The following is a 26734-nucleotide window of genomic DNA, read 5'->3' as shown; positions in this document are numbered from 1 at the left end:
TAGAAGCTTCCCACCTTCATCTACCTTGATATTTGTTGCAGATCAACAGAGGACACGAGCGAACACTCACACTCCAGCTTGTCCTCGGGACGTCCGCCCTCCAGCAACGACAGGTAACACACAATGTCCTTGAGTTGAACAGTGTCCAGAGGCAGAGGAAGTGCGTTCATCTTCAGAGGGGTCGAGTTGCCTTTGATCAGCTTCAGCCCTGTAGGGAAACGACATGAAAGGTCAGAACAGCCTCCACAAAGCCTCTCATGTTAGCCCGACAACCTCCTGGGCCGGCCTGCCTGACATCAGTCATGCAGCTGCACCGATCCATAGTGGGAGGGGTCCGGTACACAAATAGTCAGGCTCTCCCTTATCAAAGACTCACTTTGCTGCATTCTTTGAGAATGATTTCAAACGAATGTTCTCAACCTTCTCGTCCCATCATTTTAGCAGCAGGGGAAAGAATCGATACGTGATGTAAAGCCATTAACACTCTGAATATTGATTCCCCGTTCAAGTTAGCTCACGAAACCAACCATCCGTCACCAGCCACATCACACCAGCTTTACTGCCCACTAACACATATTGGGTTGTTGCTGTCCGATGTGCTGGCGGAACATATAATATTATTAACAACTTGAAGCATAAATACAAGGTAGCGTAGCCTTGTCGCGACAGCAGAACTCTCACGAAGCAAAATCTGGGGTTTCACATTCCGATTCTGTTGGGCAGCACATTTATTCTCACGAGCGACAGGTTGTTGACTTGCTCAGTGAGTCATCGTCAACATTCTGTGGTCACCAGCCTCATCAGAAAAAGGGAAAGGGTCTACTTAATAAGGTGTCGTGCAGCTTTGGCAATAAACCATTTCACAGCTTGATGTCTGATGACTTCGATGTACAGGCGTCGAGACACCGTCCACACTCAGACTGAGGGTCGGCGTCTTTCTGAAGGCTCTCGTCACAGTTCTGAAACATGCGGACTTTTGGTTTTCAGCTCTTTAGTTGTGTCCTCATTTTGAAGTCGTCTGCAATTCATGAGCTACGACCCTGTTGTTGTTTTGATATACTAGCTGTCAGTTTCTCTCCTCCTCTCACAGAGAGTGTGTGTGTGTGTGTGTGTGTGTGTGTACGTGCGTCATGACAGCAACTCCCTTCCCTTCTCTGCTCTCCCTTCCACGACTGAGCCAGAAAATAGCTGCAGTGTATAAAGTTCATACACTTGGAGCGACTAAGTCACTTTGTAAATCTGAGCCGTACGTTGTGGTTCCATGTCACGTTACGTGATACAGGACGCCGCTCAGTAGCGCTGCAGAATTGGAGATGAAAAGCTGAGAAAACTGAAAACTACAACACAAGGTTTTTGAATTATGAGGCCTAAAAGTCTGTAGAAAATCACCACCAGCTGCACCAAATAATCCTCCTCCGTTCAGTTGATTTATCTTTCATATTTCTAAAGACTTTTTTTTATCTTGGAATATCAAATAATAATAACAATTTAGCTGACTAATTCATCTTTTCTGTGTCCATGCTGTTGAGGTGTGACGATGTGTGGCCACCCAAAAACCCGTTTCGCTGGGTTTTTTTCTCTCTCGGAGGTCCGCCTGCGCGAGCCTCAGCGTGGAGGTTGATGCACCGTCTGTCTCATTCGCCACCTGAGCCAATGGGAAGGAAATGTGAAGCGCAGTCTCAGTGCAGGAGGATGCTTTAATATCAATTAGTCACGATCACGCAGGAATGATATATTAGTATAAATACTATAAACAAACTCCAGCCCTGCCAAGACAATTGGCAGCAGCTGAACTACAATTTACATCGTGTCCCACCAGACTGGCCTTGGCAGGAAGATCTTCTGATGGCAAAGAAGATTTTACACAACAGTCAAACTCTCCCCAAGCCAGTAAAGTAGAACCTGGGTGAGTGAAGTCGGAAGTGTACATAAATATTTGAAGAGTTTGTGATTGGATCAGCCGAAAGTGTTTCTTGCTCATAACAGGAACTTTAAAACACTCAACAAAGCCCAAACTAGCTGGTTAGATGAATCCAACGGTAAAATTATCACAAAGAACGCGTGCATGTGACTGCAGTTTAAGTCGAGTGTTTGTAGCCGTCTATGCACAGGACAATGCAGAAATCATGTTTATGTGTACAACTGAATTTTTATTTCTGGAGGATGAAAGTTCTTTGGATATTTGGTGAGTCTTTTTATGTGATTAAGATGCAAAATCGATCATTTACCGGCGTTGTTTAGGGTTCGTGACAGTGCCGCTCTTCTCTCAACACTTACCCGAGACTCTGGGTTTGTCCGAAGACGAAGGACTCGGTTTGGGTCCCTTGTTGCTAAACGACATGAAGAGGTGTTGACAGAACTCCTCGGGGAGTTCGCTCTCCAGGAACGTCTGCATGAAGACCTTGAAGCCCTCAAAGTCGATCTCCTGAACCCAGACAGAAACACAAGGCGTTGTTTGTTTTAGGAGCTGCCTTTAAGGCGTGGAGGGGCGGCGAGGATTCTCAGGACCCGAGAGGAGACGTTTGCTCGTCTCTGCTGTAAATGTGGGATTATTTGTAAGATGCTGCGGAATTCATGTTGCAGACTTCTGCGCTCAGAGGTGTTATTTGGGCCGTGGGCGGCTAAGATCTATTTAAGAGCAGCTTCATTTTGGCTTCGCATTTTCAGTGTATCTACTGCGCTCTGCTCTACAATCCCTGTACTGTTTGGTGGGTTGGCTGATTGGTTGAATGTGCAGCACGAACCCCAGACAGAGAAACCCTCTGGAGGTGAGTAATAAGCCCCTGCAAGCATTTGCATCGCCTCCAGAGAGGCCTTTCATGTAGTCGCTCACAAAAATATATGGATTGTTCTTATTCTTTCACAGCAGCTTCAGTTTTCGTCATCAAAAAAACCAACCAAACAAAAAAAACACCAAAAATAAATAAGATGGAGGAGGAGGGAACGTTTACCTGGCTGAGGATTTCCTGCTTCTATATCCCGCCGCATTGCAAAAACAGAGAAATACAAAAGTTCATGGATGAATCAAGCATGTTCTATATTCAGAATGCGTTCAACAAAATGTGACAGCGCTTCGACGTGATTGCAAATGCAGGCTGACACAGGCTGGCTCAATAAGGGTCTTACAACACGCAAGCAGCGTTTATCAGTGCGAGTAGGAAAGGAAAATAGAATTCATGTATTTTGTACTCAGTTGCTTTGAATTAAACTCTCTGTATGGAGGGAAAAACAACAGGAAGACCCCACGCCTCCGCAGAGGCCCCCAAATCCCACGCAGGCCTACTGGATCTGGAGTTGACACATGAGCTAACAACGCTAGCAACACACAGTTAAGGAGGAAAGCTACAATGTGGAAAACGCAGCCCCCTTTTTTCAGTTCTTAGTTCCCACATTAAACGTTTTAAGGCCGTCTCTGTCTTGGCCAAACATCCAACCCAAGAATCGGCGGTTGGAGAGCTGCCAAGGAGGAGTGCTGCTGTATCAAAGCAGTCCAAACACACTGGTCAGCGCTCAACAAACACTTGAAGATGTAGATTTGACCGCACGATGTGGTTGAAAGTTTCGGGAAAATGTTGTTGTCTGTCAGTAGCTATTAGCTGCAAGCTAAATATACATGGCTGGCTCTTTCTGCACTCTGGAGTCAAAAGGAATGATGCAGAAGAGAAAAACACCTTTGTGAGTATAAGACACCTCCTGAGAAACCTGCGCATAAACTTGACGTACCTCCTCTGGATTGTATTTAGCCAGCACACCATCTCCATGGAACTCCTGCAGCACATCCTTCAGCTTCTTGGTGGAGTCTGAGGAAATATTGAGAACATGTCACTGCGTTGTGCGTGTTGACTTCAAAAAACTGGCTTCTCCTCAAGTTAATATTTCACGTTAGATTCCAAAGACGTAACAATAAAATTTGGATTCAAGACTTCACTTCACAAGGGATGACATGTGTGGGGATTATTCCGTTGCAGTGCATCTTCCTTCTGATACTGTTTCTTTCTCTGAAAGCTTATCACACCAGAAGAGCACACCGACTTATTTATGGATTTCTTTTTCCTTCTGGCACCTGTAAGAGCTACGGTTCAGTGCCACGCAGAGAGGATCATGTATCTGGCTCACATGCAACATCATGATGTGTTTGGCTTGGATGCAACATTGAACATCTGCAAGATTTTCACCTCCAAGTACAAGGCAGCTGGTGTCAGCACATGAAGACAACTTCAAAGCTACGACTGTAAACGCTCTCGCAACAGTTTGGAGGTTCCAACGCGACCCGTGGAAGTGTGAGAAGCCTTGATTTCAACAGGTAGGCAGCTAAAGGGCGACATTTACAGCAAACACGTGTTATGAATTTAACCAAGATTAATTATTAAACTGCTGTCAACAGAAGGAAATTTATTACGGAAGGTTTAAGTTTGGAGCCATGAGGCGAATGTACCGATGCGGTCATGTGACGTCGGACCAGCCTGAATGTTTAATGTCACACATGCAGCAACGCGGTGGACATATAACCAGTAGTGTGATATATTGTGGCTAACTGCTGTCTGCCTGAGCTATGAAAGTCATTTGTTAGCTTTAACACCTTCATCCTTCAACTTTTCCTTCACTGTTACAACAAATCTGGAAACAGGTGTCGATGTCTCATTTAAACAAGCTGAGCATTAAAATCCAAGTCATCTTCCCTGCTGCGTTCCAATGTTCCCACTTTACAACTTACAAGCTCACTCACACAACAAACTGGAAGACGGGCTACACACGCAGCTGCAAAAAATGTCCGTGATAATCCACGGCTTCCTCTGCCCAGTCGTGTTCTCGGGAATCCAAAAACGCTTCCATTTGAGCTGAAAACTAACCACAACACTTTCTGCCCTTTCACAGTGGCACAGGAAGTGAATGCAACAGGCGCGTTCTTCCTCGTGCTTGTTCACGGTAGCGCCACACTGGAGGGACTGCAGTTAGCTTGTTTGTAGCTCCAGTCAAAGTATTAGTGGGTGACAAGAACACGGACAGCTAAAGAAGGTTTGCATTAAACCGCAACAACCGAGTTTAATAAACGGACGTTTTTGGACAGATCTGCTGTTTTGTGAGCTTCAGACATCTATTTGTGAGTACTTGAAATGTTAGAAGAAGAAAAAACAAAACAACACTTTTGAAGTGAAAAATTTGCCTTCAGTGAAAGCAAATGCTGCACAAATATTCTCTCATTTCATCCATTTTAGAAGTAAACAGACAGACTGCTCAGGCACAAAGGCTACAGCCAGCGCCACTTCATTTCCATATCCTTTAAGACGAGCAGTGTTGTTATTTATTTTGACATGTTATTCTCTCTCTAGAAGCAGTCACTAGCTGCAGCTGGCAAACACCTGAGTCACACGCAGCCTGTCCCTGCACGGTCGACAGCCTCGGAGAGAATAACAGCCAAAAACACAGGATCAATACGGCAACCAATAAAGGATGGGGTTAATATTAAGAATCAATAAGGCGGAGCAACTGAGGCAGTTCTATACGGTAGCGCTAAAGAACACAACTCCATGAATTCCACGATGGCACAGTCGCAAGAGAATGGCTAGGAGCCATTCAAACATCAAAACGTGAGCATCTAATTAAAAATCGAAAATAATTGAACAGTAAAAAAGACGAGTCTTGCTACTGCTGAGCTCAGGTTCCACCCTCAGACCCTCCGCTCTCTCACTGCCTCCAGCAGGGTCGTCGCTGGCAGGCTTCAGCAGCTTTAGTTTTAACCACAACCGGACCTGCGGGACCTGCAAGCTCCAGGATGAGTATTTTAGGAGCTTTGCCGTTCGTTGGCTTACAGACAATTAGTAGTAACTTTGAAGATAATTCTGCAGCTAATGCAGTGATCCAAGAGCTGGAGAGTTTCTCCATCGCTGTCTCGGAGGGAATCGGTCCATGAGTCCGTCGTATCGGAGCGCTTCCCTCTTGGTACCATTTGTTTCCTCTCCCAAGCTTTTCCCACTGACAGGTAACAGGCGCCAAACCTTTTTGCAAACCTTATTTTGGACCATTTTTATCCAAAATATTTTCCCTCGAAATCATGGCTGTTACTTTTTTTTTTTTTCTGGCCGGCACGTGGGTGCAGAGGCAGCTCTGCGGACTTCCCTGTGCTGTGCCGCGACCCCGTCAGTGAGGCCGTGGCTCAGCCCAAAACCGCTGAGCCCCGTGGCTCAGCCCAAAACCGCTGAGCCCCCTTTTTGCTTGACAGAATCATGGTTCCAAAGATCTTGAACGGCAGGGGTTCAAGAACCCGCACCAATCTGGCGAGGAAAAGGGCAACAGTGAAAAAAATCCAGGCAAACCAAAATGTGCCGCAACAAACGCCGAAGAAGCACGAGAACAACACTGTCTATTGGTCAGATGTGTCAGGGGGCGGAGCAAAAGAAACAACTACAGGAAGAAGGTCTTGTGTTCAGATTAGTACCTTCTTCTACTTCTTCTGCATGTACTTCGACGAAAGCTGCCACAGTTTGGATGCTCCAACATGTCCAAAGATGTCTGCTTGCACTGGTTACTGGTCCGCTTGTTTCGCCGCGTACTGGAGCGTGAACCAAAAGAACCGAAACAAGACATTCCAATCGAAACCTAACAGCTCCTCAGGATCAGTTGCTCTGATCCTTGTGGTTGAGGCGGGCGAGAGCAGATTTTGTTAATTACTTAATAAGACGACAAAAAAGAAGGTCTTGCTCAAGGAGGATACGAGAGTTGGTATCGGCACAATTCCGTTATTACTATCATGAACATGTTTGTCACAGCCAGTTTGATATGCGATGACGTTCAAACAGAGGAAACTTCCCCTGAGTCAGGTCCGTCTTGGATCAGCTCACGATTCGCCGGGCGGCTGAAGTCGTGTTACCAACATGGCGACTGCCAGGAGCAGCTGAATACATCGGACCACACCGGCAGTTTGTTTTACTGAACTACTTTTTTTTTTAACACTCACAAAAACAACTTGAACAGAGATTCGCTGGGATAATTACTACAGAGCTGCAGAGCGTTGGAGCCCCACTGCTAAATCAATTTGCTGCACCACAGACAGCAGATTCTAATGTTGCTGACGTTGATTAAAAGATTATTTTCTCACATAACTGGGGGCGCCTGGTTCATCCCAAAGGATCAAACCGCTCACTCAACTCTTCTCTCCTGACCACTGGAGTGAGACAGGGTAATTATTTGGGTTTGTTAAGGTTTAATGACAGGAAGGGGGGCAAAAACAAAAACAGGGACCAAAGTCGTATACCAAACTTAAACCCGGCAGACACCGACGTCTTCAGCTGTGTCAGTGGAACCCTCTAACAGGAACCCACCCACTCTCGGGCGATGCGCTGATTTGTCATCCTGCCCAGAGCCAGAAAACACCATGCATTCGTCTCTGTGCTGCAGAACGGAGACCCACAGAGACCAGCTAACCACCAGGTAGCTTAGCACAATTAATGGAGGTGGATGGTGAGTGTTAGCATACCTTAGCACACTCTTCTCCAAAACGGTCTTTGCCTGCATTTATTTAACTAAGTTTGTTTCGTTTCGTTATGAAATAGCAAGTTCTAATTATAAGTCTGACATCACGTATTTGGAACGCAGCACCTTCAGCCATCAAAATGGTCCTGAACCTGATTGCTTTTGACAGGGGTACGCTAAAACCTCCCATCCACTAGCATTCATCGTGCTAAGCTAACAAGGGCTTCGCCCGACTCGTCCGTCAGTCCTCCTCTCTGGCTCTGGGGTGGATGGCAAGGACTTCAACTCATTTCACGCATTTCACCAACGACTGGAAATAACAACTGTAGCACACTGGGCCGAGTGTGTCATTGTTTCTGGCCGTCTCCGTTAGCATGCCCGCCACGCACACCATCACGGAGCACAGGGATTACACATCCACTGATTGTCTGTCACATCCAGCAGGCACTGCACTGCTGAATTACACTGTACTTCCTCAGTCTCAGTAATTGAACTGTGTGCGGCACGCAGGACTCGTTTCATGTTTAGAGAATGTCTTCGCCTTGAAAGGTAAAATAACTACCAGTCTAAAGCGGTACTTCGTTACATTACACACATCGGCAATTATACCACATAAGGAGAAACTCTAATTGCAGTGAGTCAGATTTTAGGTGCCTGACAAGCAATTAAAATGTTATGAAAGTGCGCACAGCTCCGTTTAATGAGAAGGAAGGGAGAGGTGTAGTAGGAGCGGAGGGGAGGAGGGAGTGGGATGCTCAGAGGATGGGATATATTATAACCTGTAGCTGCGCAGCGCACAAGTCGGCCAGAGCTTACTGAAACATGATGATCCAGATCTGCCGACTGTGCCCACATGCCTGCACGCACACGCGCACACACATCAAGATTTAGCTCCCCCTCACGCGTGGCTTCTCTATTCTTCTCACTGCCTCCCCCCCCCCCCCTTTTTGTTCTTAATTCCCTCGCAATTTTAATTTCAAGCTGCATTGCTGCACTCACGTCTCCGAAACCTTTTTCTGGTTTAATTCAGCGAAACTCCCACAACACCGACAGAACAAATCTCAGTAAAATGGAGGAACGACATCCAGAACATGATTGGCTGTCGAGGGTAGAGTCCCTCAGAGGAAAGACCCGCCCCGAACAGAACAGTGTCGCTAGCACCGGCGGATATTTCGTCATTGGAAGTTCGTGAGGGTTGGGCTGAGGTTAACGATTTCAAACCAGTTTTAACTAAACTGCTGGACTTCGGTACAGTAAATTTTACCACAATGGATTCAGCAGCTGCGCCGAAGTGGAACATAATGACACTTAATGAATGTGTAGTGACTCCCATCCACTTAGTGGACCTCTCAGCTGGTTTACAAGTGTGCTGATTTATGTCAAAGTATTTCTGACAGCAAACGTCTTTCTCGCGGCGTCACATTGGACAAAAGTTACCGAGTGAATTATGGAACTCAAAGTGCTTTCCAGTGTCTGGTCATCGCCCATTCACACCCTGATGGTGGCGGCCGCCATGCAAAGCACCAGCATCATCAACAGCTACCTGGGGTTCAGTATCTCGGTAAAGAACACCTGGAGGAGGTCTCCAGGGGGAAGCAGAGACCAAACCGGGGACCCTGAGCCACGCGGGCCCTGCTGAGACTGAAAACCTTCAATCAAAACGTTCTCTTTCTTCAAAGAATATCAAAAAAAATAATCCAGACCCCATCGATCACTCAGCACGGCACCGGCAATCGCAGAGAAACCTGAGAAAGAAGCCATGACCAGAACATTTCCAATCTCATGCCGTGTGCTTAAAGAACGCAAAAAAAATAAATAAAAAAAATCTCCCACATGTATTTAAAATTCCAGTCATATGAAGTGGGTGAAGGACAGCATTGCCACCAGGCACAGAGTAATTAGAGGGAGAAATGTCATTAGCAACTGGAACCCCCAGAGCAGGAGATCCGGGGAGAAAGTCAACAATTACGCCAAGGAGTTGTCATGTTCGACCCTAAAAATATCTCTGAAATCCTCCTTGCTTTTGTACGAGAGAGAAAAACACGTTGGGTCTCACGATTGCTTTACTAAATGAAGCTCCACTGTGAATCTAATGATTTTCTGTGACTTTTTTTTTTTTTTTTTTTTGTACTTTCAAAGTTTGCCCCCCGCCAAAAAAAAAAACTATGTGTGGGTGTTGCACAACACTGGGCCGTCGGCCTGCCAGGTAGCGTCATATTTTCCGTCCCTGGTCCCATTTCAAAATGATGGAATGTGTCAACATCTTGGAGCGTTCACATAAACTCCCAGTATCCAGAGCTCAACAGCCCGGTGGGCAGGGGAGCCGTTTGCTGGTTTGCAAATGAATCATTCCAGGCTCTAATAGCACCACAAAGATTAAACGCTCCAGCAGCTTCAGCCGGCCGCATCAGCAGGAGGATCATACAGTCGCCAATTACCATGTTAAAATGTTATAATTAGCACTAGGAATACTTGACAGTCCAACTGCACTGCGGTTTACAGTGCAGGAGGGTTAAAGGTCAGCGTAAACTCAGAGGTTTGCTGCTATCAGAGAGTTTTGAGTGTGCAGGGATTCGCAAGCTTGGAAGAGGAGAAGCTGTGGGGTCGAGAGCAAAGACTCAATTTAAGATTAAATCTGGAGTTTAAAACAGTACACGTTCGTCACCGTCACCTCGTGGACACCTCCTCTCATGTCTGTCTGCCAGCCAGCATCGGCTGATGTCAACACATCCAGCTGACTGGAGCATCATTAGCATCCTGGACATCAGCACCGGTGCACGTCAGTCATGGAGGACTACAAGGCTTTTACAGTAAAACCTCTGTAACATTTTTACTGCAACACGTCTTGTTATTCATTGGTCGCTTCATTTTACAACCCTTTTACTTGCAGTAGCTAGCTCCTGGAAGCTGACCGCCACAGCCGTCTCAGAAGCTTCATAATCCAGCCTCAAACTCCAGTGACTTTTAAGGGTCTTTGTAAAACATATCCATCATGGCAGTGGGAGGTCCTGGGGAGTTTTGCTTCCGAACCGCAGTTCCTATGTTTTCAAGAGCAGAACGTTCATGAATGGGAGTAACCTGTGTCATTTACTACATTTCATTTAGGAAGGAACGTGCCCAACACTGATGCGCAGTCCTGAGTCCGACAGGTCGCTCTCATCCATCTACTCCTCCTCCTTGACCTTATTCACCACGCAGTTTTCAAAGTCACCCCCATGAAACAAGATAGTTTGCTAGCAGCTAAACCTACACCCAGAAAAATGCCAGGGTTCTGACAAAGACTTGCAAACAGAGGGGTTGGCTGGGTTTTTCCAGTGAGCGGTTGTAAGGATATACAATAAGTAAGAATACGTGAGTGGGTTTTTCCAGTTATTGCAGAATGATGATGATGCTTCTCCTGTGCTACAAAGGGACGTTTGGCTCCCTGAACCTACCTGCAACAAACCAATTCAATGGCACACCTCACTTCATTGTTTACATAGAATACTGTCCATAAGATTAAAAATAATAAAATCATCCCGTAATAAGTTTTCACTGACAAGTGAGGTGCAATGAATGCAACAGCAGATTGGTTCCACTTGCGTTAGCTTTAGCTTTAGCTGCTTGTCCTTTGCTAGCTTCTCATATTTATTCAGCAGGCTAACAGGAAGAGTCTGATTAGGTTTGTTGTTCTGGACTCCTTTTTTTTTTATAGTTCTTCCACTGATTATTTTGGACGTAAAAAATGTGTATTTGTAAAGCGCGTGCTCTTAATCACGGTGCATCTGGACAACGGTTGCCTGGAACGGCCTCTTTTTCTGTACAAGTATAGAAAAAAAAAGATGCATCGGTGGTGTTTTGACATAAATTCTGCTTAAGGTGCGATAATGTCTGGATGTTCATTTGATCTGGGATCTTTATACCTTGAATATCACATTAAGGTAAATATGAAAGATTGGCAAAGCATTTAAAAAAAAAGAAGAGAAAGAAAGAAGGTATATCAAGGAGAAGATTGAAAGGAGGCCAACAGAGTCCACACACACAAAATCATTTATCAGCAGTAAAGCGATCAACAGAAAGCCCTGAAATGAAGGATGTATGAGCCGGCAATACACACACACACACACACACACACACACACACACACACTGAGGATTTAATGACCTGCAAGTAAACTGCTGTTTGCAGCAACAGTGGACTCGTGGTTCAGCAACTTCGGTGGCTGCCTGAGGGTCTGACGTGTCACCTGGGAAATGAGTCGGACCGCACACCTACCGTGATGCAGGATCTCCTTAACACAGCCAGACACAGACATTAAGTATCGCCTCTACTCACACTGTGTGTACTCCTGTAGCAGGGCGAATTCAGCTGGGGTCAGTGTGACCCATTTGTCCTGGCTGCTCATTGTGTTTAGGCCTCGGTTCCACGTCTGCCGCGCATTCCCTGGTTAGCAAAGCAAACTGGGACCTCGGTGCTGGGGGAGAGAACATCAGACATTAGATCCTCCAGCTGCTGTATTACTCTAACAGCGTAGTACACCCAAAAAAGTATGTTTTTTCAGAGCTATTTTATTTTCCCTCCTGTGTTACCTCTTTTTAACTCCAGACTGCAGAAAGAGCCCGCCACGTATATTTAGCTTAAAGCTAACGGCACCTAAGGGATGATTACAACAAAACAACAGCCCAGAAAATGTCAGTTTACAAACGTACAAGTCCAGAATTTGGTATAATCCCCATGGTCTTTATCCAGCACGCTCAGTAATCCACAAAGACTTTGATTTGAGCTAAAAACAACAACAACAACCAAGCAAACCAGGACAACGCCGTCGAGGCACCATGGTGAACGAGCGTAGGTGAATGAGGCCTGATGGTGCAGAAGTGTTCCAACCTGTTTTTGTTTAATTGAGGTATCGGTGCATTACTGAGCATGTGGATTCAAAACCCTCTTCATGAGCTGAAGGCACCTGTTTGTGAGTACTTGAATGGCAAAGCACACATTTGGAGTTTTTAAATGTCAGTGAAAATGACTAAGCAGGTAAAATGCCTCACATATGTAACGGGATTAGACACAGAGCTGGTGATTATGTTTGGAGGCTGCAACCAAAGCCAACAGTTGTCCGTGCTCATTAAAATGTCAGAAGCGGATTGATAAAAAAAGTCATTTTGTGTCATTTCCTGTGACACTGAATGTTTTGGCCACGTCAGATTTTGCTGTTTTCCTGCCGGCTTCTCACGCGGCAGCTGCCATCTCAACAGCCGGCGGATGGCGGCCAAAACGCCTCATCTTTGCATTGAGAAGCCACTTTTGTCAGCTGGTCTTTATCCCGAGCTTAAAATATAGAATGTCACTCAACTATTTGACCGATATTTGAATGACAGAATTGAAAACCACACAAAGTGATGATGGTGAGCTTTGAGGAGCAAAGGTTCCTCTCACGTAGCTCCCGACCACTGAGCTTTGAACGAATGACCAATCTTAAGTCAGCGTCCCCACGGTTCCCTCGATGAAAAGTAATGGTCGAAGTGAAACGCGTGTGTTGGACGTTTAACGCTCAACTGCCTCTCTATGAAACATCTCGAGCTTGTGTCAACCAAATACTTTATTTCAAGGGATGCGACCAAACACCTGTTCTTGTCCTCTTTTTTTGGCGATAGAATTCTCCAGGGATGAGGATGCACCGATTGTTCTGCTGCCAATCTTGGTGAGCCTGAGCTTCTCGAGGCCTCCACTCGAAGAATCATCAGTCAGGAAACGCCAGGCTGATGATTCTGACATTGGGTTTTCGGGAGGAAGCCCTACAGATGTGTGAAGCTATAAAGGAAACCAACCGTGCGTTTGACCATTAAATTCATTCATTTGGTTCCGTATATTCCCTCTCTCTTTCTCCCTCCCTTTATTTCCTCTCATCTGTCTTCATGAACTGAAACAACTCGTCCTTCTCCTCAGGCTACGTCCATGCACAATCGCTGACGGAGCAGCAGCAGCAGCACTACGCTTCCACTCTGATCAATGAAACAGCGTGAGAGCGCGGTGTTATATGCTCTACAAATATAGGCCAATCTTCCATGTTTATGTGATGCGTCCCGGTCACATGGCAGTGGGTCATTAAAATTGATGTTTTGAAGTTAGACCAGCACACGACCGTGGCTCGCTGACAGTTTGTCTTTGAGAGGTTCTTTGATACGTTATTAGGCATTTATTTCGGTGCAGGAGGCGAAGAAGCCGTGTCAGTGTTTGCAGTTCAACTGTGTGAGCCTCAAGCAGGGTGCTCCCTGCATACACGCATATTTGTAAGTGATCAAATTGTATTTTAAAAGCACTTATGGGGGTGTGATACACTGGATTTCGTTGAACCCCCCAAAAAGCAAAGACCTGAGTCCTTGTGATTGAGGGGTGGCCTAATTTGGGCATTACAAGCATTCAGAGCTGCGTTGGTGCAGCTTCCCCAGTGACCTTGCGTCAGGCGGACTGGTTGCTATGCTGACAGCATGATCAAGTTCAAGTAAAATGAGCTTTGTGGGCTGGTGATTCGAGTTTCGAACCCAGTCCAATATTTCACCCGGGGTACAATGAGCTAGAACTCAGCGTTTAAACCACCGTGGAACGTACGCTATCGTGCAGCGTTTGCAGCTGTTTTTCAGAGGATGAAGCGCTGCAGGCCCCATTAATCAGTGAATAACAAACGTCTGGAAAAATCTCATTAAAAATTCATTTTTGCCTTCGCAGGTTGGTGGTGTGAAGCGTGTCGTTCACGAAGAATCTAAATCATATAAGCATGCTGCCACTTGATAAAAGCCACACATCCACCTCACGCTGGGATGCCGATGGAAAAGGACCCGCCATTGTAGTTGATATCCTGGTTTCTGCAGCTGCCGGATGTGAGCGGAGAACATCTTAGGGATGTCAGTTCGGTTCATTTTGCTTTGTCGTTACATGATGCATTAGTTGGCGGTTGGGCTTCTACGCCGCTGTGCTGAGTTTCTTGGTGCACCTCCAACGATAGCGGTTGAGACGGAGCAGATAGTTTTGGAGTTTGAGCTAATCGGTGTCAAACAACCCTCACATCTCCACTGACAGATGTGAAACACCAAAAGATCTCTGTCCAGCAGAGGTGGCGGTGTGAAGTAGGAGGAAACATGTTGGCGGACCAGTCTGCATCAACGTTAAAGATATCATCTCGCGGCGAGCCCATCCCCATATCAGTGAGCTACGGTTGCAACTTTTAAGACACAATGTAGCCACGCCCCAAGGCCCTTGTTTGTTTTTTTTTGTGTGTCTATCTTACTGCAAATCGGAACATAATTTACAGAAATGAGGAATCAAAGACAACATGAAACTATCGACTGAGACCATAAACTTAGGAGGAAAATGTCAATTGAAGAATTTAAGCGGGAGGTAGGGTTTTTTTCCTCATTGATTTGTTTACAATCGGACTTCTCCTGCGAGCAGCGAAGTCGCCCCCTGCTGGCCATCTGAGAGGAACGTCTGCATTGGCTTCACTTCTCACACCGGGTTCATCCAGTTTTTTATACAGTCTGTGAGCGCAGCACAGAATATTCTGCATGTCACATTGTTACATCACTGATTCGCAGCTGAGATGTGTGCGGTTGTGTTTGTGCCGAGTGAGGGGGTGCGTGTAATTGCGTGTTTGTGTAGGTGTCGCTCGGCAGCCGTGTGGGTGTTTATATGTGTGTCACATTGCCAGTGAAGCATTTGCCCCAATTAATGGGAACTGAAATCAACAAGTAGACATGTTCATTCATGTGGAGGATGCGTGATGTAGGATTAATATGCTTGTGAGTCATAAATGTTTATCACCTCAGTGTCATGAATGTGTGCGAGTATCCAGGCGTCAGGTGCAGAAAATTCCCTTGTAGTTGGATGAAGAGGCCATTACATACACAAGAGTGGTATGAATTATTGAGAGCGCATCAGTGTCATTAAATAGACTGCACAGAAAGCAAAACCATGTGCAGCCACCAGTGTGATAGCACGCTGGGCGCGTGGGATTCAGCCTCCATCGCATAAACTTTGATCTGCCGCTAGAGATTAAACTGGAAAATGCTCTGCAGTGTCTCATTTAATCTGTAAGCAGAGCAGAAGCAGACAGACAATCTCAGCCCAACACACTGATACCATCTTGGTGCTGACAGAACGGTCCTCCCGTGAGCCGCGCTGCAACCTTCCTGATGTTGGCTAACCGCGCTGCTCCCTCACAGCTCTCATCCTCACAACAATCCCAGACCAACTCTGCAAAAAAGGCTTCATTGTCCTCCAGAGACAGTGTGCCCCTGCTTAGTGATCCATGCCCTTCTCCCCCAACCCCACCCCACACACAAACACACACACACACACACACACACACACCCTGAGCTGAGGCGCCACAGTGGCCACTGCGACATACAGCCCCGTGAATGAGACGAGATATCATTGTGTGCCGCCGCTCACCTGCTGCAGAGAGTTGGAGTTAAGCGCCAGATGAAGCTCCTCAGTCACATTCTCTCCTCTCCTGGATGTGCGAGGCAGAAGTGGAGGTGTGGAATTGGACGGAGAGTGTGTGTCTGTGTGAGAGCAGGCGAAGCAGCAGCAGCAGCAGCAGCAGCAGCAGCAGCAGCAGCTCTCTACCCTACATGTCAGTGTATGAGTATGTGGATGGTGTGGTGTTTGTTTTTCTCTGGCGGTGTCTGGTCAGAGCAGCAGCATCAGGGAAGTGGTGGGCGAGCGAGAGAGAGAGAGAGAGAGAGAGAGAGAGCAGAATTATCCTGCTCTACTTGCAATGATCAGTTTCCATACTCCCGCTCGCTCACATCACATCCCTCCATCCCTCCTCTCAATCGCACCGGTCACCTCCCTCCACTAGAAACCCCAAGGTCCTAGATATGCTCTCCATCATTCTCCTCTCTCTCCACTACTACTACGCACCCCCTCCCTCCTCTTGAGCCACTTCTGCTCCGGTCACCGAGGCACGCATCAGAAGGCCACATTAGCATTCAGCACAACAGGCAGTAAGCGCACCAACCTGTGGGATATCCTCCCCACGGGGCAGAGAGGAGGGCGAGCACACCGGGGAAGGAAAAAGGGGGAGAGGCTGAAAAGCACAGACATGAGAGAGAGGAGGAAGATGATGCAGTGGACACCGAGAGACTCTTAATGAGGACCCTTCATTCCCTCCATGTTGTTTGGCGGGAAAGACGATATGACGTGAATGACATCATACAGAGCGTGAACACACACACACACACACACACACACACACACACACACACACACACACACACACACACACACACGGTATCTATGGATTCTCATAAAACACTCAATGCCCTAGATTTTCAGAATATGGGAATCCTTCACTGGATCTAAAATTACTTCCTGCTATCAAAGTACTGCGCCATGTTTGCTGTCCAGGACCCAAATTCTGAGCGTGACGACGTGCTTGTGATGACGAGCGAAGGTTCCCTGATCTCCGTTTACACAGATTTCTTTTCTTTTCCCGGCTCCATAAACAAACTGATCATTTTGAAATCCTTCAATTCTTTTATGGAATTTAGCTTCCTCCTTCATCGCTCCTGTTTAGTCAAATAATGCAAAAATCCTGTGTTTTTTCAAGTAGCTTGAATGTCACGTGACCTTGGACCTCCACTTGTGTGTAAAAATGGGTTTGTTTTTGTTTGTTTGTTGCGTTTCACTGCCTCTGATATGTTTATTTCAATGAAAAACACTTTTTTTTTTTAAGTACTGCAAAATCAAGTATGTCTCAAAACAACAACTTCCAAGTCATGTGACCTCAGGACCCCAAATCAGTACCAAATACTAGAACTAGAAGTAAATCACGGCACATCTCATTCAACTCAAAGTTCGTTGTTTTTCTTTTTGCATTGATGACAAAATTCCTCTGAAATCGCGTCTACGTCACGTGACCTGGGGCCTCCCGATCATGCTGGGTTGTACTGCACGTGTGTGTATTTATGCTAATTCGTATGTTGGAGGATCAAATACAAACCACACAACCTGACTGTCTTCAGCTGATCGGCTCTCAGTCCTTCACGTCACACGTGGACCTCTGGTGAGCGCATCCTCCCTTTGACTTGAACCTCACTCTATCAGATGACATCATCACCATCCGATACACGATCTGTCAACTTTGCAACGGTTGCGCTGCGTTGAGGGTTTTACATCATGCAGCTCGGTTTCATCAAAGTTCTTACCCACTAAAGTTGCATGAAAGTTTCACCGTGTAAATCCAGCCTGAAGTCAAGGGAAAAGATCTCACGGTTAATAAAACGCAGAGGTTCTCCCAAACACCGGGTCCACACACACACACACACACACACACACACACACACACACACACGCTATATATTGCCCTGCTTCAGCATGTTGACATCAGATGTAAATTGTGAGCTGCAGGACAGCTAGAAAGGAACATAATTTCTTGGGATGCTGAGTTGAGCAAAAAGACGTGCCATAAATCTTTGGCGTTTTCAAACTTAACTTCGTGGGCTCTTTGCTGGCTGGGCAGTGGAAAGGTACGAGGCAGGGAAGGCACCAAAATCAGCCAAAAAGAAGAAAGATTTCATCTTACAAATTGGTCACAACGGAGAAGACAAAACAACATTTTCTTGTAATAATTCTGTTTATAAATGAAGTCATGGAGGCTTGAGGCAACGCGTGTTCATCCATCATTCATGTTCCACTGCTCAGCGGAGCGAAGCACGCCGGCCTCACACACCGAGTGAGCTCAGATTCTTTGGCGATCTCGCCGGGAGCAATCGATGGTAATAGAGTCAGGGGTTAGAGCCCCGAGATGTTGCTGTGAAATAATGATACAGGTATTAAAAAAAGAAAAACACGACCCGAGTCAGCGTTTCTTAAGGGTGCTAACAGTTTCTCACCATCGCCCACATTAAGAAGCAGAAAACAAATCATTAGGAGCCGTGAACGTCGACGGCAGCAGAGGTCACACCGTTTACACTACGTTCATAAATCGACCCGTAGAATCAGTGACCAACAGTCCACGGCTGAAAATACTTGTCAGAAATAAAACCTGCATCCATGTGTCTGAAATTAATTCACGCCAGCAGCTTCCAATGTACCTACTAAAGGCTCACACACTCGATGCCTCATTATTTTTATTCTGCTCTTGCAAAAATACATTTCCGCCACCAGCTAAAGCATCGGCGGCGGCCGCGGCGGGCTCTCCCCGAGCGCTCTCCGGTTTCACGTACTGACAGAGACGAAAGTCGAGATTTCCACAAGCGCAAATAAACGTACGCGAGGAAAACAGGAGCTGACTTAGGAATATTTTAAGAAAAATCAATATTTTCAATTTTCTGGAGAGGATGTTGAATAAATGCACGCCATCAGTTCCAGCGCTGTAACCTGTCACTGTCCCTGTGGAGCACGTGTTGACTGCAGCAGGCGTAAAGGTTACTCAATAACAGTTCCTAACCTGCCGCTCTGCCTCTCTGATGAGGCTGCGCTGGAGGACCAGGCTCGAGCAGTCAGCTAATCTGATAACAGCCGTCCATGTAGCAGCCCACCTTTACCGAACCTTTACATTGCGTTCCCAGCCTTCACGCAGCCTCCACGAGGCTCCACGAAAGAACGGGGATTCAGATGTGGGCCCCCCCGCCCCGCCGGCCGTCCGTGTAGGTCATGTGGGTGTTTACGTTTGTGTCAGAGAGGCAGAGGCAGCTCACGTATTGACATGTCTGTCACATGTGATCAGCAGAGCTGACCTCAGACCAGCTGCTCCTCAGTGAGCTGAAGTTCTTTGGTTTTTTTTTGGGGGGGGGATGTTTCATTCTGTTCTCTGCAACCTGTTGAAACGTGAGATCAACACAAAAATAACGATGAAGCTCCTTGTGGCGACGGCTGTGACTGAGGCAGCAGACGTAAAGCATCAGAGTGGGCGGGGCTTAAAGAGGCTGAATATGATGATGTCACATCACACATTTTCAGAGGGATCATTGTGCTTTTTCCACAATTCAACATGAACGCTTGTTGTAACACGGCTAAGTATTGTTACACCATAAAAGTTCCCAAAATGCCCCTGTGACATTTCTAGAAACTGTCTCTCTGGTCCGCTCCTGAGGTTCAGTACCAAGAGGAGTTCTTCACACATGCACGCACGCGCACACACACACACACACACACACACACACACACCAATGTAAAACACACCCCTCTGCTGTTTGCGTCTGTTCCTCCTCATCCAGATCATGCGTGTGATTGATATGTAAGCGACACGTGTGAGGAAAGCTGCATGTCAGGTGGCTGCAACCTGCAGCTGCATCAGACATACATCATCATGACTTCTCCAGAGACTGACGTGAATAAAGGTCACGTCCGTGTAGGCAGGTTAGGCAGCTTCCCCGGCAACAGACGGCATCACACTCCGCATCAATTAAAATTCAAATCCAATGTTTTTGACACCATCCATGAGGGAAAATACCTCATCAGCTGCTGGCTAGCGCTGCACTGTTTAGAGAGGAAGTGGTCATGGATGACGACGATCCTTCCAGATGGAAGCGCTATAATAAACACATCGCGTACGTACGCAATGAATTCCACACGAGCACAAGACACCGACAGTCCGCTGGTAATGGTGAAGCAACCAGCTCAGCGTGACCTCAGCGGTCAATGCAGACTCACGCAACATAATCAAAATACTGCCCCCCCCCCCCCAAAAAAAAAACAGTGGCGTGCACATAAAACTAGAATAGTGAAAATAATAGCATGTTGCTTTATTTATTTCACACGTGCATGTAATGACAGGCGCGGTAGAAGACTTGAGCTCACATTTTTCTGGCTCCTTCTGCTTTCCAGGGACACAGAGGAGAGATGCAGGCGCCCGATGAGCCTCTTCTTTAAAGGACAAAGACTCTCTTTCTGAGTGACGTACTTGTTTGAAAAGAGCAAGGGGGTCTGTCAGGAGCTCCTCACTGAGTGAGCACATGAAACAACAAAACTCAAGCTACTTCCACTCTTCTGGTTTTATGTGCATACCACATCTTTTGGTCGACTTCTGTCCAGGGAGGCAGTGTCACTGTCTGAGCAGCTGGGTGATTTAGTTCAAGGAAAAAGCCTCCAGTGGCTGCAGGAATTACGGCTCTTGTCCACTGGCAGCAAATGCGGAAGAGGTGTGGTGGTGAAGGTCACACAAGTATTTTTACATAAACTCTGGAGTTTCTCATGCTAGTTATTTTGTGCTTTAAACCAGACCAGTTTGTGACAGAGGGGTCAGCTGATACCGACGACTGATCATCTGCTCGTTGCTTCCTGAAGCCTCTGAAGGGAGCAGATGAGGTGTAGAATCCACATTAAAGTCACTCAGTCACAAAGACGTGTTCTTCCACTCAGAGCGACCATGTCTCCAACCCCCCACCCCCCCACCGCCACAGCAGCCCAAACCTCATATATCAATTCTACCCCACTTTGGGCCTTCTGTGCTATAAATAGCATCCGGAGTGTGGAGTCTAGCACAGAACACCATGTATCATAATGGGACCATTACGTAAGGTCCTGTCCTGCGCATCTACGACGGCTGACCTCAGGTCTTCCTTCCCATGAGACTGAAGCCAGATTGATGCCGATGCAGAAACAAAAGAGCATTAAGAGAGACAATCATGTACTAATACTTCACAGCAGCCTGCGGCCGTGTACCGTCATCTGCTAATGTCTCCAGGAAGTACTACAGTAAACAGTTTCTGTCTGAAACCTAAAATTGCTTGTCACTGTTTATTTTACCATTCATTTTCTCTCCAGTTCAATTTGGAAACTATGTTTTGGCTAAGGTAATGTAAGGTAAGCTAAAGTAAGGTAAACTAAGCAAAGTTAAGGTCAGCTAAGCTATGGTAATTAAGCTAAGGTAAGCTAAGCTAAGCTATGGTAATTAAGCTAAGGTAAGCTAAGCTAAGCTCAGCTATGTAATTAAGCTAAGGTAAGCTAAGGTAAACTAAGCAAAGTTAAGGTCAGCTAAGCTATGGTAATTAAGCTAAGCTAAGCTAAGCTAAGGTAATTAAGCTAAGGTAAGCTAAGCTCAGCTATGTAATTAAGCTAAGGTAAGTTAAGGTAAACTAAGCAAAGTTAAGGTCAGCTAAGCTATGGTAATTAAGCTAAGGTAAGCTAAACTAAGCTATGGTAATTAAGCTAAGGTAAGCTAAGCTAAGCTCAGCTATGTAATTAAGCTAAGGTAAGCTAAGCTAAGCTATGGTAATTAAGCAAAGGTATGCTAAGCTATGTAATTAAGGTAAGCTAAGCTAAGCTAAGGTAAGCTAAGCTAAGGTAAAGATAAAGTGGTTCAATAGTTTACTGAGACGTTCGGGAGAGTTGGCTTCATCAACATTTCGCCAACAGGTGAGCGACGATGTAAAGCAGACGAGATGATTTATAACATCAGGAATGAGGACTTTGACACAGAAAAGCTTGATTTCATTTCAACGAACATAAAATCAAAACAAATTCAAGGGATAATTCAACGACAGCGAATTCAGAACATCTTGAAACATTCCACGGAGCTGCAGGCAGCCTGCTGCTGAACGCCAGCGTGTGCAGACTTGAAAACTTCCTTGCTGGAGCCCCCGGGGACTGAGGATGGCCCTGAATCAGCCTCGGGGGATTTATTTATTCATTTAATTATGTATTTACAGGTTGTCCACAAAGGTGATGAAGATTGTACATGCAACTATTATCTAAGATCTCACGATCACTCAGCAGCCAAGCATGATCAGAATCTTGGGATAATGAGGTCGTCCTTTCATCACAAGACGATGAAGCTTGTAATGTTGTGATCCTGACACAGCAACTCCAGAAAACCAGATAACTTGTTACTGTATCTTGAGACCGTCTTCATGGGCGTTCACAATGTAATTAGAAGCCAAGAGTTATCATCTTGTTGTCATGTCCGACAATCAGTCCGTTAATCTCATGATGAACAGGTTATTAACACATTATCACACCACAACGCCATCGGAAAACTAATTTCAATACAGCCTTAACTGTAACCGTCACACACTTTGTCCTCCCAAATAAATCCACCACAAATTATTTGTTTCGTGTGTGTGTGTGTGTGTGTGTGTGTGTATTCTTTGTATCCCGCGAGTCCAATCAAGTGTCCAATCCAAAATATTCTTTTTTTTCCCATTTGTCAGAAGACAAACATCTCAGTAAACCCTAGTCCTTCATCCACAATAGCGTCTGACCTGCTAGAGCCTGCAGCAGAAATACAATCACGGAACTTTGCACAGACCCTCGTGTGTGTGTGTGTGTGGCGGGACTCGCCTATGTCCCCGTTCAGACAGTTGGTGCAGAGCATTGAACGAGTATATTATCATAGCATGAGTCACTGGAACATTCTGTGGCACCGAGGGAGGAAGCCACATTTGTTCGCTCTTCCATCTGCTGTGTAGTACGAAGAAAAGAAAAAAAAGAGGAGAAAAAGCCCAAAGAAAAAAAAAAGCAACCAAACAAACCCACACACTGACAAATACTACCAGACGTTTGTGTTGTTGTTTTCCTCAGCTATAATAGGTGGTTCCTTATTGGCCAATAAAAGTGAGCGTCGGCCTGGTTGATCATTTGCACTGACAGTCGTTTTAGTGCTTCCATCTTTGTTGCTAAGCGCTCTCTGCTTCTGCTGCAGAGTTTTTTGCGGCGCTCCCCTCAAATGGCCAGTGTGGGTGGGACTGATGTGATTTGGGTTTTCTGTTGATGCGGTTTGAGTTCCTCCTCTTTGTGTTGCCCCCCCCGCCTTTTGACAGCTGTGGTGGAAATTGGTAAGTTATCATCACCGGTGACGCCTCCAGATCTACTGGACTCCTGTATCTCACTCTTGTCATATTACATACACAATGTACTATATGTACTCCCGCTGTTATCACTGCTGGCAGCCAACGTGTGTACCACTTCAGGGAATTGTAGTACAAATAGACGACACTCAGAGAGCACAAAATGTAAAATTGCTACGTTGAATGGACCTGCCCTGAACTCTAGTGGCTTCTCTGAAATCAGCCTCATATTTTTCGGTGTATTGCAGCTAAAAGTCAAGCTAGATAAGCAGCAGCTGGTCTGAGGTAATAAACGGCGCAGCAAACGACGGATGAAAAGCAACAAACAGTCGGGACAATCGATGCAAAATAGAAGGAACTTTTTGGGTTTTTTTTTAGGAGTACTTCTTGGCCCACATTAGAACTTCTAACAACAGCGCAGTGGAACTTTTGTCCAGTTCAAAGTTTGTAAAGGTACGAAGCAAAATTTAAAACTGGCCAACAGCCGACAAATAAACAACGTGATTCTGGGTGTGGCTGAACACGAGAGCTAGCCGCGCCCCCAGAGGTGGGCGTGCTAAGCTAATCGTTGTCGTTTACCTCACGATGACTCTTCCTTTCAACAACCTGCAGACGTAGACGCCATGGGGCTTTGCTGAAGTTGAGGCACACAAGGAGAACCAGTAGCGGAGGTCTGCACATCCAAGGAGACGGCGCCGGAGTCGTCTGGTGCGTTCAGGCGTTCACAGGTTCTGCTGATGTGATTTGTTCTCGCCCTGGTGAGCAGAACACAACACGCGCGCCATGATGTTATCAGACTGGCATGCAGTTACCTTCAGTCACGTCTCCCCTGGTCTCCTGTCTTTCTGATGAAAGAGAGAAGGAGAACAGGGAGAAAGACAACTTTTTCTCAGCATTGTCCTGAAAGTGGAACGCGCGTCCGTTTGTTTCGGGGCTTCTTAAGAGGTTTTTTTTCTTTTCGGTGTTGGTTCTTTTGAGGTACAGGTCCGGTCGTATTCATTTTCATAACTCCTCAGTCCCTCCTTCCCAGTCCCATCAATGTTCTCCGTCAGGAATCCTTGAGGGAATTTGCTACAAACATCCACTCGGACCTGCTGAAAAGATTTTTGCAGTCCAAGTTCAAGGTGGTGTACAATGGTGGTGCGATTCATATTTCTAGTTTAGTCAGTTTCAAATTCTCTCCAATGATGCAAAACGGTAATATAAAAGTTGAGCTACCACCAAATGTGCTATAATCCTGTTAACCTAAAACTTTATAAGCTAATGAATAAAGCTAAATATCAAAGAAGAGTTTTTAAAGGTTGCCCTCCAGACCTTTTTCTATTAAGACATATAATCACTCATCTTGGAATAATGTATGTCCAATAAACAAAGAGGTAACTTCTTTTAAGATCCTCCCTTTAGAAATTAAAAACCCATCAACGCGCTAAACGTCCCCTCCGTCTATGCCAAGTGTTTCCACTCACCTAAAACTCAGATTTGAAACAGAGCGCAGAGAAACTTTACCTCCTCTGCAGTCGAACATGAAAACAGCCTTCAAGTTCAAATAAACCTGAAATCTCGGCACATCCATCACTCAGCGCAGTGAAGGCCAAACAGCCAGCTGAAGGAAGGAGAAAAACACATTTCTGAGAGGAGCGAGCGACCCTGAGGCAGAGCGCCACACGTGCTCGGGAAGTCGTGAAGTATTGAGAGATGACAGCGCGTTGTTGTTTCAGACTGTTCACGGGAAATGTTCAACGTGCATGTGAAGTATTTTTGTTGCTTCTGGATAGCATGGATGCCTTTACACGCCCTGAAGTAAAAGATTCCAGTGGGGTTCCTGCGACTTGTCGTTTTCGACCAGCGGGCAGGTGGCTATCCGTACGAGGTGGTGGAGGGAGCGGTGGATGGCTTGACAGCTGTTTCGCTACTGTTTTGATGGGATGTGTGGTGGGGAGGAGAAGCATGCAGCCGTTGATTTTATCACCACTGGTGAGTGTGATCTCATGAACGTGATATTTCTGAAACACCTCGATGGGAATCCTTCGACCTTGGCGGGACTTTAAAATCAACAAAAAACATTTTGGTGGTCAAAGGTCAGCGTGGCCTCACATGAACACAATCTGTCTGGAACGACTCGCAGGAACTTCTCTAAATTTGCCTCAAGGTCCACTGGGAATCAGCGATGAATTGAGGGGATTTCAGAAGTTCCTGCATCGAACCAGGCTGTGCGAAAATGTGTCATATCAGAGGGACAGCGTGGACGTTTTAAATAAAATCAGGTTGGAGGGCTTTAGGACTTCTGTTTCAACAGATAACCAGGCCTCCACAATCCTCAACTCTTCTAAGGTCCATTAATGGCGCACTTTTACATCAGTGTGATATTAAAAGAAAAATATGAAGATAAGATTTGATGTTTTCTTCTTCTCTTGGATGAAAGGGGAAGTGTATATCGAGGAAACGAGTAGAACAAGACATCAATCACATTTACAGACCAACCATCTTCATTATATATATATATATATATATATATATATATATATATATGACATTTTACATAAGCATAAAACAGAACACAATATGACAAGACTGGGATAACGTGGCATGTTGCTCAAGATAGACCTGGCAAGAGCTGATTTTGAACTTATCATTAAGACGAATTGCAAAAATGATCCAGAGAAGGTTCGGTCGCTGCCGCTATGCTACTGATCCTTTGTTTTTGCTGTGTTTTACATGAGCGCGACGGCTCAGATCTAATTGCCGTTGACGGTGGCATTGATCGTCCAGTTTGAGCGACATTTCCTCGTCCCATTAATCATTAAGAACCCCGGGCAGGATTCCCTCACCCCCTATTAGGATGGAATTCATGTAAAGGTGGAGGCCGTGTCCCTCTACACTGGGATCAATATGGCAGATCTCAGGCTCAAGTTAAATCGCTTCAATAACCAGACAAATCCTTAAAGAACAGGGAATTTAAGCACATAAAGCTCTGCCTGACATACTCTACAACAGAAACAGGCCACACGGATAGTGTGATATCAATATTAAAATAAATGGACTGTGGATAAGATATTTTAAGAAAAGAATCAAAATACTCTCATTCACATTTTATCTGTAGGGAGAGATCATGACAGTTTACTGATTCACCTTTGCAACAATCTGCTGTCCTTACCTTTCACTTTCACCTTGACATCTTATGAGAGAATTAAACCGATTCAAGTGTGGACAGGTTGTGTTTGTGTGATTTACCCGGGAGTTTATCTGAAAAACACCAGTTGAGCTACACAAACACACACACACACACAGGGGCCATGGAGACACTGCTGCTACAAAATCACGGACAGCAGAAAGGATACCTCCGCTATTTGTCAGAATTCTTGATGACAAAAATGTCACATAGGGCACAAAAAAACAACAACTGCCATGTGGAACATTTGTGATGTCAAAATCGCAGATGCTGGATTGACCCCATCAAAACTTTTATCAGCTGATTAACGCCGTATCCAAACAGA

The 26734-nt window shown here is 45.8% G+C and overlaps 1 protein-coding gene across 4 annotated transcripts in view; it reads right to left on the bottom strand.

The window, feature by feature from the left end:
• The window catches only part of dgkb (diacylglycerol kinase, beta), a 76230-nt gene extending 49644 nt beyond the window's left edge, over window positions 1–26586 (bottom strand). The window contains exons 1-9 of one of the 4 annotated variants that reach the window (XM_086217729.1): window positions 26395–26586; window positions 24747–24843; window positions 23820–23995; window positions 12039–12102; window positions 11785–11923; window positions 3724–3800; window positions 2952–2972; window positions 2278–2425; window positions 71–208 (exon numbers count right to left, since the gene is read on the bottom strand). In XM_086217729.1, the coding sequence (XP_086073855.1) occupies window positions 71–208; window positions 2278–2425; window positions 2952–2972; window positions 3724–3800; window positions 11785–11854 (454 nt within the window). In that variant the 5' untranslated portion in view covers window positions 11855–11923; window positions 12039–12102; window positions 23820–23995; window positions 24747–24843; window positions 26395–26586. Of the gene's footprint in view, window positions 1–70; window positions 209–2277; window positions 2426–2951; window positions 2973–3723; window positions 3801–11784; window positions 11924–12038; window positions 12103–15897; window positions 16134–16468; window positions 16610–23819; window positions 23996–24746; window positions 24844–26394 lie in introns of those variants that run through there. The other 3 variants (XM_086217730.1, XM_086217731.1, XM_086217728.1) reach the window with 3 other exon arrangements.
• Window positions 26587–26734: the final 148 nt, after the last annotated feature.

This window comes from Aulostomus chinensis, chromosome 11, assembly GCF_037954235.1.
Source record: "Aulostomus chinensis isolate RoL2024-O1b breed Wild chromosome 11, RoL_Achi_v1.0, whole genome shotgun sequence".
Lineage (NCBI taxonomy): Eukaryota > Metazoa > Chordata > Actinopteri > Syngnathiformes > Aulostomidae > Aulostomus > Aulostomus chinensis.
This window is presented reverse-complemented; position numbering and strand designations above follow the sequence as displayed.